Source organism: Stigmatopora nigra, chromosome 3, assembly GCF_051989575.1.
Source record: "Stigmatopora nigra isolate UIUO_SnigA chromosome 3, RoL_Snig_1.1, whole genome shotgun sequence".
In the NCBI taxonomy this organism is placed as follows: domain Eukaryota; kingdom Metazoa; phylum Chordata; class Actinopteri; order Syngnathiformes; family Syngnathidae; genus Stigmatopora; species Stigmatopora nigra.
In genome coordinates this window covers 15611128-15629050 of record NC_135510.1, presented here as the reverse complement: position 1 = coordinate 15629050, position 17923 = coordinate 15611128, and the positions used below count along the sequence as shown (strand labels likewise).

Genomic DNA, 17923 nt, shown 5'->3' with positions numbered 1-17923 from the left:
GCCTGTTTTTTTTTTTCATTGGAAAAACAGTTTATTTGAGTCTATTTATATTTTATGGAGAGTGCTATGTCTGGAGTCTGATTTATGTGTATGAAGCAGTGAATGTGAATATCGCTAATGGCCATTTTATGCCAATGCCATTTATTCCTTTATGTGAGCTGCTTAAAAAAAGGTATTTGTTCCTCCCCTCATATCAGATAAGATCTCCTGGAAGGTCCGTCACCTTTATTCAATTATCATAACTACCCCTTATAATTCACATACAGTAGTATATCTCTTGAATAATTCATCATGCATAATCTTGGAAACCATGTTAAAATAGTGATGGGGTATAAAAATTCAAATCCTTCTCTTCTCATCATATATCAATTTATTTCAATATGCTATAAACACTATAAAACCAAATAACTTGACACAGAAATATCTGAGACCATTCTTTAAGCCACTAATGCATTAACTGTATTTTGGAAAAGATAGTAAATAATATGTCTATATGTAGTTGTCTACCGACAGGGGCAACAGGCTTGTTTTATTTTATTTTATTATTTATTTTTTTGTACTCTAAACTGTATTGTACTTTATTTTTTTGAGCTTTGATTTTGCCATACACAAATCCATTAAAAAATTAATTCAGGTTACTGATTCATAGGTAAATAATTGTATTCAAAATAGTTTATCACAAAAAAATCAGAAGATATTAATGGTGTTAATGAACAGAAATTAAAACACACACATGTTCAGTGGCTTTTTTGATAGTTTTAAAGAAAGAAAATGACACCATAAAATTGAGATGACAATTTTCAAGGATATTGGTGAAACCAGGCAATAAGAATGTTATTGTCTCCTGAAGGTCAAAGCATGGCTGAGCAACAGATCCTCCTTCCTTTCCCCACTTTGAATGTTCATGCAGTTGTTGCACCCCTGAATTCCGGGCAATGTATTTGCCTTTAAAAGACAGGGGGAAATAATCAGACAGGTCCGTTGTTGTTTACTTCAAGCAAACCTTTAGTGATATGCCTGAAAACCCCCTCAGCTTTTAGCTACACCCCGCTACATGACCACCACGCATCATCTACATGTCTCCCGCGTGATACCTGCGTGATAGCTACGTGAGTCCATTTTTTACATATAACCTCGAATACCCCTCTATACCCTTGCTATTTGGCTAGAGGCATCAATCGAAGAATGATAAACCCCCAATCCCAAAACCATTTTTACATCACACATGCACTCATTTATAACTTAACTCATTTTACCCTGTCACACAGTCATTTTCTGAACTGCTTTATCCTCACAAGCATCGTGGAGGGTGCTTGAAGCCTATCTCAGCTGACTACAGACGCCAGGTGGGGGTACACCCTGAGCTGGTGGTCAGACAATCAGAGGGCATGGGGAGAGAGACAACCATTAATGCTCACACTCATACCTAGGGGCAATTTTGAGTGTTTAATCACCCTACCCTGCATGTTTTTGGAATGTGGGAGGAAACGGGAGTACCTGCAGAAAACCCACGCAGGCCCGGGGAGAACATACAAACTCCACACAGGTGGACTGATCTGGAGAGTTAATATTCATGAAAATAAATAAATTATTAAGCCTGATCTTTTTTTCCATTCAATTCCGCTCCTCTTTTTTTAAAAAAATGAAAGTACGTAGAATGATTTCAAGTTGGTCCTTGAGACCAAAGATTTTACTGAAAGTGGCCCTTGAAAAATCAAAAACAAAATTATGGACAACCCTGACTCAGATGGTCAATGTCATAGCAAATCATTTACTACTTATATTTCACGAACATCTAACATTAATCACTGAAAACAGTCATGTATTTTTAGCTCTTTTGACAAAAATGTTGTTCTTAACATTCCTTTAAATGCATTTCAAAATGGACAAAACGTAGCATAATGATGTCGTTTCCCGATGACAATATAGTCACAGAAGAAACTAGGATCCATCATGATAAAAACATCACTCAATTCCAGAAAATACAACCTTTTCATTGAATTAATTGGCCCAGGCCTTAAAGCTGTGGTTCCTAAATTTAATTTTCCCCAGCACTACCCTTTTTCTTTTCACCCCGTTATTTAAAAAAATGCAGTTTTTCAATAAACATGCTCGGTAAAATCGTTCATTTAGAATATATATATATATTTTTTTTTAAAAACACCCACAGCCTTTGTAGATGTTTTCAGGCATTATTCTCAAGCACAAGTGATGCATTTAGCTCCTATGTGTCAAAGTGGTGGCCAGGGGGCCAAATCTGGCCCACCGCATCATTTTGTGTGGCCCGGGAAAATAGTAAATCATGAGTGCCGACTTTCTGTTTAAGGATCAAATTAAAATGAAGAATATAAATGTATATTCAATTTCTTGATTTTCCCCCTTTTAAATCAATAATTATAATTTTTAATCCATTTTTCTGTGTTTTTTGTTAAAAATCCTTTTGTAAAATCTAAAAAAAAAAAATTTAAAAGCTAAAATAAACATTGTTCTAGTTCTATAAAAAACAGAACATTCAGTGATTTTGATCCAGTTATTTAAATCCATTTATAAAAAAAAAAAATCTAAATATTATATCTAAAATGGTGCGGCCCACGTGAAATCAAATTGACGTTAAAGCGGCCCGCGAACCAACCTGAGTCTGACACCCTTGATATAGATGCAAATTAAAAAAACATGAAGAAACATGCCTACGGCCTCCGATGTTGACATTTTTCGTTCCATCTCTACAGTTCTAATGCAAGTAAATCTTACAAAGGATACTGGTTCTTCTATCAAAAGGGTTCTGATTGAGGAGGTGGACAAGGGAGTGGCAATGTGAAAAGGTGAACTGGCTGCTAGAAAGGAGATGCAATGACAAGAAAATGGGGTCAGTGGGGTCAGAGCCTCTTTAAAGATGGATGTTCATGCTGTGTTCAGGTCGAACTCACGCCTGCACAGCAGCAAGAGTATCCTGAAAGATGAAATGAAACGCCTTGAAAGTAATCCCTAAAATAATAGACTCCTGTCCGCATCCACTGCCGGATCAATGATGTGTAGGGATGAACAAACCATAAAGGAGACATCTACTGGAATAGGGTCACTTGCTTATTAATGATTTCTACTAGGTATTGTCCAGAATGTCCATCAGCTTCAATTGCTGTCTATAGCAAAGAACCAACACAAATGGAAAACATATGAAGGCGAGTTGTCTGTCCACTTGCGAAAGTTAATTATCTTCCACTTAGAGGGAAGGAGAAAGGATGTCTGGGACTTTAAGGGGGTCTCGCCCTTAATGAAGTATTCCCAGTAGCTCTGAGTAGGGGCAACAGGGAAGTTCACCAGCAAAGACAAAAGTCGAAAGCATGAGGGACAAAACATAACAAGGTATTCAAGTGGGACAGATATATCCGCAATGCTAGGGAGAAAAGTGAAGAGGATGTTATCCCAGCGGAAACTGTTCCAGTGTTATGGAAATGTACTTTTCAAATGGTGAATTGAAGGTTCATTGTATCCTGTGGTGGGGCCCTTTTCCGTCCCGCCTTGACACATTGAATGTAAGAAAGACAAGCTATGTGACAAGCAAAGTGTACAGTCGTCGATCTGTCTGTCTGTCTGTTTTGAAAACCGCAAATATTCAACTGCCCTTTTAAAATGGCAACAAAAGACTTTTCCAACATATGCACTTGAAAGATTTCTTCTTGAATGGATTCAAAGTTTGAACTAATAGTTAAAGAACTTCTGTAATTGATGACATAGACAGAGGTCCGTTTAATGGACCAAAGAAGTCACAATTAGGGAGGGTAAATGTTCCTATGGGTTCCCTCTTGTTTTTTTTGTTGTTGTTGTTTTTTTTGATACAGTTTGGTAGTTTTGGCCCGCCTACTCTATCGCCAACCAATCAAAGTTGGTGAAAGCGATGACGTATCCATACGCCAGCGAAAAGGCCATGACGTATCCCGACGCTTGCGACAAGGCATTGTGTGTTGCCAACTCGAAATCTGATTGGTTAAAGCAACAGTCTTATAGACGCTTGTTTAATGCAGCAGAGCCTGCAGAACTGAATGTGAAGGCCTTGAGGCAGATTTCTGACCCTGGCAACAAATAATGGCTGCAATGTGATTGGTTAAATGCTGTAATATGAAAAACACATTTGGAAGCAGTGCAACCAGGGGGAAAGCATTGAAAGGAAGCTTACAGACAAGTTGGAATTAATTATCAAGTATTGATGGACAAAATATAATCTATGATTCAGATATATGTCTTAGGCCAGCAGAGAAGGCCTTGAAGGTCCTGACGACCCGCCACTGGTGGATTCAAACAAAATGAATCAAAGCCGTGCCTGTGTCCTAATTTAGTTTTACTGTTGACCTGTCTAAAGATTTTTTTTACCTGAAATTCATCAAATAGTCAACACGTTTCTTTGTTTTACACGTTTCTTTGTTTTGTTGTTTCCATAATAATATCTCCAGGTTTTTTTTCTTGGAGGCCAAACCTTAATTAACTTGTTAGAGGCGCCTGCTAGAGCTAGTAAGTGATCTTGTAATGAATGACCCACTGTTGGCACTCAGCCATATTGAATGTAAATTGAGGACTAAAAACTCATGATTACACCAGTGTAATGTCTTTGAAAGTTGGGAAGCTTGACCTTGGTATTCAGGTGCCATGTAGTCAATGTGACACTATGATGTACTTGTCATAAAAAGCTCTTGTAGTCTGAGCAATTATTTTATGATCTTGTGAAAATGTTATCAACAGTTCGTTAGATAATGCCACAACTAATTGCTTCAAAGTAAGCACATTTGCCATGAACTGTAATTAGATCATTAGGATTCTGAAGGAGAAATTTTGCGACCCTGCCAGGACCATGTGACATTCATAAGAATGACTTGCTACAGTGACCACTTGTAATGGCATTCATTATCCAAATGTAGGTGGCAAGGTCACAATTGGAGATTTGTATGCACATTTGCACTATACAAATGTAGAAGCCTTTAGACAGTAGTACTGCAGAAAGAAAACAATCGTAGAAACCATTATGTTTAGTATAATACATATAATATAATTGAGGAAATGTTTAATGTAAAAGGTGATTCGGTTTTGCCCTTTTTCTTTACAGTCACCATTGTTGACCTTTAAAGACCATCATGATTTAATGATAACCAAGTCACTCCACAGAATAGCTGTGAACATTTACTGTAACCTTTTTCCAGAGCTCTTTTTTTTTTACTGATAAATGACAAATGAAGACATTATTTCTCATAGAATTGACTTTTCTTTGCCATTGCTCAGACAAACTGCCAGATAGAGACATCTACTGGCAGAGTATGATCACATCTACCATCCACCATATTTTTCTTTATCTGCCAGTATGTTAAAGATTTTTCACTTTATCGCTTTTAATTCATTGATTTCTTTCACCAAACAGTACTACTACTACTACTAGAATTGTCTTTTCAGAATAGAAGCAGCCATAATTCAAGATTAGTATTAATCTATTTGGTTACAATAATTTACTTTGGGTCGTACACAATCGTTTGATTTATTTCAAAAAGGGAAAGTACATATTAATGAAAATTTACACGGAAATATGTAGGATTAAAGCCAAGGGATAATTTCTATCTTTAGTACCTTGTGCAGATTGATGTGGAAAAACACAATATAAAATCAATAAGGAAATAAAAGGGAGGAGTGGAAAAAGGACAAAAGACTAGAAAGCAGCATAGAAAAGTATTTCATCTAAATTTTTTAATGTTACAATATATATTATGTTTCTTCCCAGTAAGTTTTGGATACGTTTTTTTTTTTTTTTTTTAACACATAAGTCCATCAGTTTTGATTCCTCCGATATTACAATAGTACTACTCCGGAATATTTTTCTCATTATTTTAAGGGAAATTTCAAATACGTATTGATTTGGTCAGGTTTTGTGGGGTTTGTGTGACCTGTTTTTATGATTGTGCATTGAGTTCACTTATTGTTTCCCCGCCCCTTGTTTGTCTTCTGCCTCCCATGTGACCCAGGTGTTTCTGATTGTCTCGTCAACCCATGATTTTCTATTTAAAGCCAATGTATTAACCCAACTTGTAGGATTGTCTGGTGTTCATGCGTGCTCGCCTCACGTCAAGTGCTCTTTCTTTCCTGGCAAGGTTTGGTTTTTAATTCATTGCAAAGGAGAATCTGTAAGATTTATTTTTCCAAATGACAAAATAACTCGACATGTAGTAATGGATGGCTAAGGCTTAATTTGAGGTGGGAAAACAGACCATTTTCCTATTTAGATAGCTTCCAGATGTGGGATAGGCAGCTGTTAACGTTTCCATGCTGCAATCAAATCTTTGTGCATACTGTTGTGACTGTGGTATAATTGAAAATCAGTAAATTAAACAAGTAAAATAATTCAAGTAGCTCCTACAGTGATGACTGTTTCATTCTACTTATACTTAAAGTGCTTTCACACTCTTTTTAGAGGGCGCTGTTAGGTTTGGCATTCACCTTTTCAAATCCATAAGGAAAGCAACCATACAATGAAACATTAGGCTTAAACTAAATAACACAAAGTAAGGTCATTTCAAATTTACTGCATCTTTCACTCATGTTCTCAATCATAATGCACTGTAGTGTAGTGCAGCAGGTATGATTGTAGAAAGTTTAAAAAGCCATTCCTTCATGTAATTAGACCACTTGCCTCATTGTTCTGCTCATGGATAGTTTTATTGTGTCATGTGGCTTGTTTGATGCTCTTTTTTTATTATATATATATTTGTTTATTTTAAATAATGATGCTGTTCAATTAAATGGCCCCTGCTGAGTTGTCTTGTTATCAATTTACATTCCTACCAATGGATTTTTCATGAGTTTGCCAAACTTCTTCCATTGTCTGGGTTAGATTTTGAACAGAATGTGACTGTTCCAAAACATGAGTACACAAAATGGAATCAACTGCAACATCCAAAAGTCTTAAAATATCTGAGGTTAGGTTACCATTCTCAATTAGAAAAAAAGGGGAAGTAGAGCTTATCAAATTGAATTGAATGCTTATATTGTCATTGTGCAAGTATAATGAGATTTAAAGCTTCCACCACAGTGCACAAATGACAACAGACCAATAAATAATCAATATATAAATGAATATGAGGTCAGCAGAGTGAAAAATCACCAGATAATAGATAAGTTGTCAACATACAAAGCATAAGTAGTCATAAGTCTTGATTAAGTCTTGGTTCAGAACTCCAGTTGAGTATGGTGACAGCTCTTGGGAAGAAACTCTCCTTGAGTCTGTTTGTCTTGGCTGTTATGGTTATGTAGTACCTTCGGGAAGCATTATTAAAAATTATCAGGAACTTCATTCATTTTCCATACCGCTTATCCTCATAAGGGTAGCAGGGGGTGCTGGAGCGCATCCACGTTAACTATGGGCACCAGGCAAGGAACACTAAATTGCTGACAACCATTTGTTTACACTTGTACCTGGAGGCAATTTGGAGTGTCTAACTATCCTACTATGCATGTCTTTGGGATGTGGGCGGAAAATGGAATACCTGGAGAAAATCCACACAAGCCTTGGGGAACATGCAAAGCCCGTATAGGAGACCCTGGATCTGGAATCAAATCCTCGATCCCAGAACTATGAGGTCGACCCTTCTGACAACTCTGGCAACAGGCCGCCTGTTACAAAATGCTTTTTGATCTAAGAACACAAATAAATAAATAAAAATGCAATAAAAAAATGTAATCTGTAAACAGGAAGTCGACAATCCTGATTTACTTTCTTGGGCCCCATGAAATGCCGCGGAGGCCGGATTTGGCCCCGGGGTCGCTGCTTCGACACTGGTAATTTAGAGTGGACCTTGCTTCCAGCCTGTAAAGACCAGGGATGGGTTCCAGCACCCCTGCAGCACTAATAAGGACAAAGAGTCTGATAAAAGCATGTCAAATGAAATAAAATGAAAACAAATACTTTCTTGTTATCGCCTAATTAAATGTGAGAAGTCAATTATACATAAGAACTTGAATCTTTTCTTCCTAAAACTATACACATAAGCAAAATAGACTCAAAGTTCTCAAAATGCAGTGAGATTGGCAACTTTTTCCTTGAATTTTCACATGGGGGTGATTAGGATTTCTTCTTTTCCTGTCTTTGAGTGACTCAACTGAAATGGGAAAAGAATCCTCCATTGAGGAATATATCTTTCTCACAATAAAATTGCAATGGAAAATGGCCAATGTCAAACTGCCTTAGAGTAGTGGAAACTTTTTTTCCTCTTGCTGACCAAAAAATGTAAAATAAATCATCTGTTCACTAGGACATGGAAACATGCCTCATGTTTTATTGCTTTTGGTTTTTGTACTCCCCTAAATTCTTGCAATTTCTGATTAGTCTAAAAGACTCTGTAGTCCTGATTGAATCTTAACAAATTATTTGGATTCACATATACGTAACATTAATTTGTTTACCAAAAGCCTAAAATGTCCAGCTTGCCTTACGGTTTCATTTAGACTAAAAATAGTCTTTTTATCTTTGTCTGGATCAAGTAAAATGAACAAACTGGTCCACCAGATAGGGATGACACGTTATATCGGTTAGGGTTGATAAATTGATTGTTTAAGCACATTAGCATCACAATATTGACTATGACGGTATACCCATATATCTGAAAGATGATCATATATGTCTACACATGATCATCCTTCACCAGCTCAATTGTCAACAACATCAAAATTGCCTTGAACGTTTCAAAGGATTTTGCTATCTGGCTTTGTCATCTAATGTTTCTGAACAGAATAAACAGTAGGAACAATGAGGCCAACCTGAGCTTTCGGGTTTGGTTCTTCAGAGTGGGGAGAAGGAAAAAGATTAGACTGAGAGCATTTGTGGTTGACTTTGGCTATTTTAATGACTCTACCAGTGAAAGTATGCATAGCGGCCTCTGCTTCTATCATTAGGGGGCCTCCAAGCGTGGTAAAAGGGCGAAAGCTAACATTATATCCTCTGTCTTTTTAGGAAAATTAAGAAAACAATTGGGGAACTACATAACAATTTAATTATAACGCTGACAGAAAGTAATTTACTCACAATACAATTGAAATAGTATTGATTCAATTGATGAACGTCCCCTAATACTTATCATTATGTAATGGCATGTATGTATTTGTGTCTGTACTGTACACATACCTTTATATACCACACTATATGCAACATATTACTGCATATTATTAATTCATCTTCTGAACTGCTTATGACTAATTAAAATACCGTATATTTTTCTTCTATTTTTGGTCTTTGCTTTAAAAAAAAGTTAGCTTCAACTTTTCTATGAAATATAGTGGAAAGCAGGTACATTTCTAAAGTATTTAGTAACTTTGAAAGCCAATATACAACATGTTGAATTTATTATCTGGGTTCAATCAATCAGTGAGATTAGAAAAAATCAATTCCTTATATTAATTTTGGAAATTTTCTGTCCAACTTTTAAATTGTATTGGAGCACATTTAGGAGTACTATTTAATCAGGTTTTTAGTGGCTATATTATGGTCATTTAGATTTTCAATATTTTTGTCGCTTAATTATAGTTGAGTTCGTTAAGAAGTAGTTGGATTAGTACTTTTAAGGAGTTTTCCTAGTTGTTTTAAGGTTCCCTGAACAAGTATTTGTGTATACAGAGCAGTATTTACATACATTTCTGTCTGTTATAGCAAAATTAAGAGTACTTTGGTCCCATTTGAGTACTAATCATATTTAAGTCATATTCTACAGGCTCTATACCACTGTGCAGTATTAGTTTTGGTAGTATTTGCCAAGTGTTTTTGCAGTAGAGCATGATGTAAAATGTTAGTGAAACAAATACCTTGGTACATTTTGCTGTTTTGTATGATGAGGTCAACAAATTGAATCAATCTCAAATGGTCTGACTTTTGGCTTATCCTAAATCAGGGGTCGGGAACCTTTTTGACGAATAGAGCCATAAACAATTCATATTTTCAAACATTATTCCTTAAGAGCCATACTCGGAATGTGAAAAGTAAAAATACATGAAAATGTGAGCATTTATTATTCATTTCACCACTTTGAAAGTTAAAAAAAAAGGCTGAATTCTTTTTAGAACATTATTTCACTGCGGTTCCCATATTTTACCACACAGTTTCACGAAGAACCATATATACTCCCATTAAAAGAGCCACATATGGCTCCCGAGCCATATGCTCCCTACCCCTATCCTAAATGTTATTTGTATAGCATTAACATGTATCATTGTTCGTCTGGTCATCAGTTCTGACTGAATAATTGTGTTCAAATGTTTTCCCTGGTCTTGTATGGGTTTTTTTTCCATGCACTCCAGTTTCCTCCCATCTCCCAAAAACATGCATAGTAGATTGATTGGACTGAATAAATGAATTTACTTAATTACCTAATCATGATGGATCTTGTCTTACAATACCAGTTTTGTATGTTTAAATATCTAATTTGGAAAAATTTGACCATGAGAATAGTTGCCAGTTTTAGGTATATCTAAGAAAAATGTTATTTACTGTAGGTCCACCATAAATACTACCGATATTAGACACGTAAACACTACAAGTGACCACTAATGTGGATGTAATGAAAAGACATTGTGGCACACTGCCAAGAGAGGAAGGAGCACTGCTACAGGCAGCTGAGAATAAAAGACAGACTGGAAGAGTGTGTACAAGCACTCTGAAGAGGATAAGAGACATGAGAAGAGGAACTCGACAAGGAAATACCAGCCACAAGAAGGTAAAGTCTATTTCCATCTTTGTTCTATATATTCCTCTGTGTCAACATTATCCTTTGCCTGTTCATGTTAAATGAACATTAAGGCATCTAGGGAACAAATCAGAAAAAAATCTCAAGGGACACCACCATCTGAAAATCTTTGTCGCCTATATTTATAATAGTTATTCTCATCGAAGTTTTATCAGCAGAAATCGCATCCAAAATTATTCCAAAATCTAATTTTTCACAATGACCTAATGTCACGGAAATTTGGCCTGTGGACCCTGAACAACTTCCAGTTTGAGTGATGCAAATAACCAAGTAAAGTTATTGATCGCATCATTTTATGATTTTTCTCTAAATATTACTTAAATCTCCTAATATTCCGCAAAAAAAAATTGTGCTCACACAGACTTTACGTCGGCAAAAGTTGATGCGCTAGAAACCAGACAACTTCCATTTCGACTTAGAGAAAAATAAGCAACAAAATTTCTGTTTCACAACTTGAATCAAATAATAGTATAATCTACAATTTAACGTCCATCATATTTTGATTTGAACCTTGTAATAGTTCCATTTTAATCTCCTTATATTCATATTAATTTTTCTCTCTCAATATCACATTGTATGACTTCTTGCAATTTCCCACGGCACACCTGACCATTGCTCACGGCACACCAGTGTGCCGCGGCACAGTGGTTGGGAAACACTGGTCTAATGTGTCCAGTTGTTGTAATATTATATATTTGAGTCACCTTTTAAAATGTTTTTTTAATACATTTTTTTGCTGCATGTGAAGAGGATTTTAAATGTTTGCTTGGAATAGTTGCAAATATGCATTGTAACCTCTAAATAATTTGATGAATTGGACAAACTACTTGTGTATATTTGTGCAGGTTAAACAAATATACAAACTTTAGTGTGGGAATGCTTCATTGGTGGATTGAGAAATGTTTGTGAGACAACCTTGAAAAATGGTGATAGCTAACACAGATGTGAAATCTGAGTGGGAGCTTCAAAAATGTCTTTGCGTTGTTTTTTTTTCCACTCCTCCCCTAACGAATAAATTTGAGTCCATGTTCTTGTTCTAAAGCTGTTTCAATGAAGCAAAATGCATCTTTTTGTGTCGTCGTTCCCAAAAAAATCGACATTTAAGAACCGTTTCTCAATTATTTATTTTTGACTCCCACCACAGGTGAAATTGTGCTGCAAGTTTCAAACATCTTCTTAGTTACTGGTGTCAAACATACACTACAAGACTTTGAAAATTTTGAAGATCACATAGAAACGCAGATGGTTAAAATGCCACTGAAGCTACTCCTTTTCTTGGTTGGAATCAGCCAAGCAACGGTTGTCTCAAGTCAAGGTGAATCTCTCACAAAACTCAAAACTGTGTGTATTGTGTATATTTAAAGCCTTTTTGTGGTCATTACTGATGAATTACAATTCAATGGAATTACAACCTAAAAGATAGCATATTGAACATTATCACAATTTAAAATGGTTCCCTGGTTAATAAGGTTTTATAGGTTTTTAGTCCAAACAAACATACTGATAAGTGTGGAGAGAGAAGGGCAGAATAGCTGGTGTGAAAATGGGGAAGTGTAGAAAAACACAACAGGGCAACTGATGCAAATTTTAAAAATATTGAATATTACCATGTTCACATACACAAACTAAAAGCAACACAAGAGACAAAAAAACACTTCAAAACTTCGGTCAAAAGAAACTGACTGCTGATTGGTTGACATACAAGCAAACAACAGCTGACATTAACGGGCGATCACATAAACTAAACATCAGGGCAAAAACATGACATGAACCAAACAATAAACATAAAATCATAACTATAGACGTAACTTATAGAAAAAGAAGAGTTAGCATATTTCGCACTTTTTCATTAAGCAGTTTTTGTCCCATACAATTCTAACATCTACTATGGATAGCATAACATGCTTAGAACAAATAGTTTATAGGTTAGCAAAATTTGGTCTTTATTTTTAAAAGGTTCCACATCAACATTAGATTTTTTTCCAAACTGAATTGTTGATAATTTCATAATAAATTGAATTAAATTGAATCAAATCAATGTTTTTTTTTTGCAGGTCTATGGAAAAGCATAGATTCTAATGCAAAGACTTCAACCCGGTCTCATGGTGAGAATTGTTCTGAAAAATGTCAATCCTAGAATTTAAACTCAGTTTTGTCAATGTGAATTTTCATCTTTGTGTTTGAACTACCTAGACAACTACGAATGGACCACATGGTTCAATGTGGACCACCCAGGGGGTCGTGGAGACTACGAGCAACTAGACGCCATTCGCTTTTACTATCGGGCTCGAGTGTGTGAGACTCCTCGGGCGATAGAAGCCAGAACTTCTGATTGGATCCCAGCCCGAGAAACCGGAGAGAAGGTCCACGCAGACCCAACTGTTGGGTTCTGGTGCCTCAATGAGGAGCAAGGTTCAGAACGAAACTGCTCCAACTATGCGGTCCGATTTCTATGTCCAAAAGGTATATATATATATATATATATATATTCTAAGTTTCCATTTGTATTCAAGATCTATTCAAATCAGTACATTATTGTGCAATATAACCAAAGCTCCATTTCTTAGCAGGTAACAGCCTAGAAATTCAGAGTGTTTGGAGTCAGTGGTCAGACTGGGGCTCGTGTTCTGCTCTCTGTGGTCAAGTTGGAATTCAAATTCGTTCCAGAAGCTGCAGTTCTCTCTCAATGCTTTGCAACGGATCAAAGGAAGAAAAGAAACAATGTCATGGGCCAGAGTGTGATGCAGGTAAGATAGATTTGTTTTTTCCCCCCTAAACACTATCAAATAGTTAATTATTTTTTCAGATTGATAGCCAATCTTTTTATTGGTCTGGGGAGTATTTAACTACTCATGATAGATAGCCGGATGTTATTGGTGAATCAGTTTGGATATATTCTGACATGTTGACCATAAACACCTACAAATAGACTTTAAATCACGTAATCCCAATGGCCGTTGGGTTTAAATGAATGAAAACGTCCATCAATTATATTTTTCTCGATTTCATCGGTTTGCATAAAATGTGCTTATCATGGCTTATGAAAATTGTATCAGCAGTGACTTCCATGATATTTTTCTTTCTATCCATTTAGAGTGCTCCTTACATTGCACGATGGGAAGGGTAAATGCTGAGTGTGATACATGCATGTGTGAAGACCATATCCTGCTGGGCTCTGTCCGTGGTTCTGGTGGCCTTATTGGCGAAGGGGCTGCAATCCTTGTCTCCGAAAAACTCCTTACCCTCACAGACCAAAATGGACATTTCCGTATCCCCGGGTTGTGTCCTGATGGCAACACTACAGTGACGATCAAACTACACGGCCACGCAACTCTTAGGGTTATTATACCCAAGAGCTCTGAACGTACCACAGTACTCGGCATACATCTTAAAAGAGCTGGTACAGTAAAAATGAATTTCGTTAAAGAGCAAGGTTGTTCAAAATGAATATGTTTGTGGTTTTCCCATTTCAGAGAAGCTTCATGTGTTGAGCAATCCTGAGAGCAAGGCAAGAAGGGAGGGACAAACTGTTGCATTTTGCTGCAATGTAGATGGAGCACCAAAGCCAGAGAACTACCAATGGTAGGACTTTATATCTCAATATACTGACTATAAGTTACTTAGCATTTCAGTCACAGAAATCTTTATACTATTGTTTGTTCCCTACAAGTGTTTTTTTTTTTTTTTTTTTTTTAACAGATCATTGTAAAGTAATTGAAGAGATTTGTTCTCTCTGACAATGCCCAAAAAAGACATGTTTGTTAAAAGAATAAAAAAAAGTATTTGTGTATGTGTATGTGTATATATATTCATACACATACGTATAAAAACTATTTGGGTGCTTCTGCTTGTTCTGATCTGTATGTTTTCTTCAACATAGGTTCCATAACAACAGCCTAATTGAGAAGAAATTTGAGAGCATCTTGGTTCTTAAAAATCTGCAACCTGAACAAGCTGGAGAGTACTATTGCAGGGCAAGTAGTCAATCTGGGGCCATTAAGACCAAATCAGCCACACTCAAAATCATCGGTATGTATGTTTTAGTTAAAACAACAACAACAACAATAAACTTACAGGGGAAATATACATATAAAGTCATAATTTACAGAAAGACACTGGGGACTTGTACTTTTTAAGAACACTAATGTCTTATAAGATTACAGCAAATGACTTAGTATTTATTACGACTTTCATCTTGAGATATCTATTTTCTCAGAAAATTACAAAGTATGACTTTATGGCAGATAATTTCATGGTGTACATCAAACTTCTCCTAAAAAGCAAAGTGTTCATATATGTAATGTTTAATATATAAAATAAGGAAAAGTGTGCACATTTATAATAATGATGAACCTAACATTCCTAATAAGCAAAGCATTCATATATGTAATGTTTAATATACAAAATAAGTCAAAGCGTTCTTCATTGCAAGCACATATATATAATGAATATATTACAAGCAAATATATAATTATGATAAATCTAACAAATAACAAAATAAACACTATATATTCAAGAATGTGAATGAACCCAAGCTGTTTTAATTTAAAAATTGATATTTTATTTCCCCCTCCCTAGGCAAAAATAGCCCCTCATGCAATCATATCCCTGAATCTCATCTGATACGTCTTCCACATGACTGCCATCAAAACAGCACGGACTCTTTTTACTACGACGTTGGTAAATGCCCCTCCAGCACATGTGTTGGACAATTGGACAATGGTATTAGATGCAAAGACAAAGTGTCCTACTGCTGCGGCGTAGGGAAAATGGAGGAAAGGCACTTGACATGCCAAGGCTACCAATTACCCATAATGGTAGTCAGTGAATGCGGCTGTCAGAAATGTGTCAACACCAAGTCAATTGTTCATGGGCGAGCTGTGGCCGTGGACAATGGGGAACCAATGAGGTTTGGCCACATCTTTATGAATGGTGTGAGGATTGGTCGCACAGGCTACAAAGGTACCTTCACCATCCATGTGCCTCCTGAAACAGAGAGGCTAGTACTGACTTTAGTGGACAACTTGGATAAATTCATTAACACAACAAAAGTGCTTCCATTCAATACCAAAGGAGGTGCCGTTTATCATGAAGTTAAACTTCTGAGAAAGAAGGACCCCGTCACGATTAGTTCTTTAGAAAGCAACATTCTTGACCTGGGGGAAGTTGAAGGCCAGGAGCCAATGGCTCACATTCAGATTCCCCCCAATTCCTTTTATAAGGAAAATGGAGAAGTTTTTGTGGGTGATGTCAATGCTAGTATAACATTTCTTGATCCTCGAGACATTTCCACAGCAGCTGCAGCCCAGAGCGATCTCAACTTTGTCGGGAATGAAGGGGATACTTTGCCACTAAGAACTTATGGGATGTTTTCAGTTGATTTCAGAGGTGGAGAAACCAATGAGCCCTTGAATGCAGGAGAAGTGAAAGTGTTCTTGGATTCTGCTCAGGTGAAGATGCCTGAACACCTGGGAACGATGAAACTGTGGTCACTCAACCCCGATACGGGTCTGTGGGAGGAAGAAGGAAGTCTGAAGGTAGAAAAGAAAAAAAGAGGGAAAAGGGAAGAAAGAACATTCCTCATTGGTAACATGGAAATCAGAGAACGGCGACTTTTCAACCTGGACGTCCCAGAGAACCGTAGATGTTACGTCAAAGTGAGGGCCTTCCGCAGTGAACGTTTTATGCCAAGTGAACAGGTCGCGGGAGTTGTAGTGAGTCTCATAAACATGGAGCCCACAGCTGGCTACTCCACCAACCCCCGGGCTTGGGGACGTTTCGATAGTGTCATCACAGGCACTAATGGCGCTTGTCTTCCTGCCTTCTGCGATGAGCAAAAGGCAGATGCTTACTCAGCCTATGTCATGGCCAACCTTGGAGGTGAGGAACTAGAGGCCATATCATCTACTCCCAAACTCATTCCGAATGTTATTGGAGTGCCTCAGCCCTACCTGGGTAGGCTTAACTACAGGCGCACTGATCATGAAAACCCTCGACTCAAAAAGACAGCATTCAGCATCAATGTGGCAAAACCGAGTCCTAACACAGCAGAAGAGTCCAATGGACCGGTGTATGCGTTTGAAAATTTAAAAGAATGTGAAGAGGCACCATTCAGTGCCGCACATTTCCGATTCTCACGAGTGGAAGGAGATCGTTACGACTACAACACGGTGCCATTCAATGAAGACGACCCAATGAGCTGGACTGAAGATTATCTCAGTTGGTGGCCTAAACCAATGGAATACCGTGCTTGCTTCGTCAAAGTGAAAATCAACAGCCCACACGAGATTAACGTGCGGTCGCATAACATGGGCGGCACTCACCCAAAGACAGTGGGCCAACTGTACGGTCTTCGAGACATCCGGAGTATCCGGGACATGGACCAGACAGCAGTGTCGGCCGCGTGCCTGGAGTTCAAGTGCAGTGGGATGTTATATGACCAGGAACGCGTCGATCGTACGTTGGTGAAGGTGATCCCACAGGGTAGCTGCAAGAGAGATCACGTCAACCCACTGCTCCAGGAATACCTCGTTAATCACCTGCCATTGGCAGTCAACAATGACACAAATGAGTTCAGGATGCTTGCACCACTCGATCCCCTCGGTCATAACTACGGCATCTACACAGTAACTGATCAGGACCCGCGTACGGCCAAAGAAATTGCTCTCAGCCGCTGCTTTGATGGCACCTCTGACGGCACTTCTCGTGTCATGAAGAGTAACGAGGGTGTTGCGCTGACATTCAGTTGTGGCGATCGCGAGGCGGGCCGCCAAAGTGTCTTCCAGGCCCTGCAAAACGCACAAAGTCAAACCGCCACGAGCGTTGGAAGAACAGAAGGCAGACAGAACCGGCGTCGGCAAAGGGCTAACACTGCTCGCGACAGTCAAAGACGCAGCACCAGAGATCACAAAGGTAGAGGAGTGAGGGCCAAAAGCTAAGCAAAATCACTGATGGTCAATACCACACGAGACTCACCAACGGGAGACTCAAATAACCTGTATTTGGGGCAAATATTTTATAGGAAAGGTCAAAACTATTACACGACTAAAATCTTCATGACAAATATATTTTTCAATGTATTTCTTGTATATTCGCACTGTATTTACTTGAAAGTGTAAATAGTATATTTATTACTATAAAAATAAATGGCAAGTTGGCAA

The 17923-nt window shown here is 37.5% G+C and overlaps 1 protein-coding gene across 2 annotated transcripts; it reads left to right on the top strand.

The window, feature by feature from the left end:
• Positions 1-10535: 10535 nt before the first annotated feature.
• cilp (cartilage intermediate layer protein, nucleotide pyrophosphohydrolase) lies at positions 10536-17921 on the top strand. Of its 2 annotated transcripts, none has more exons than XM_077713212.1 (9): positions 10536-10733; positions 11908-12078; positions 12818-12868; positions 12957-13226; positions 13334-13510; positions 13858-14163; positions 14237-14345; positions 14644-14792; positions 15342-17921. In XM_077713212.1, the coding sequence occupies exons 2-9, from the start codon at positions 12006-12008 to the stop codon at positions 17699-17701; spliced, it is 3495 nt and encodes a 1164-aa protein (XP_077569338.1). In that variant the 5' UTR covers positions 10536-10733; positions 11908-12005; the 3' UTR covers positions 17702-17921. The 2 variants fall into 2 exon arrangements, with proteins under 2 accessions (XP_077569338.1, XP_077569337.1); XM_077713211.1 differs by having other exon boundaries at positions 13331-13510.
• Positions 17922-17923: the final 2 nt, after the last annotated feature.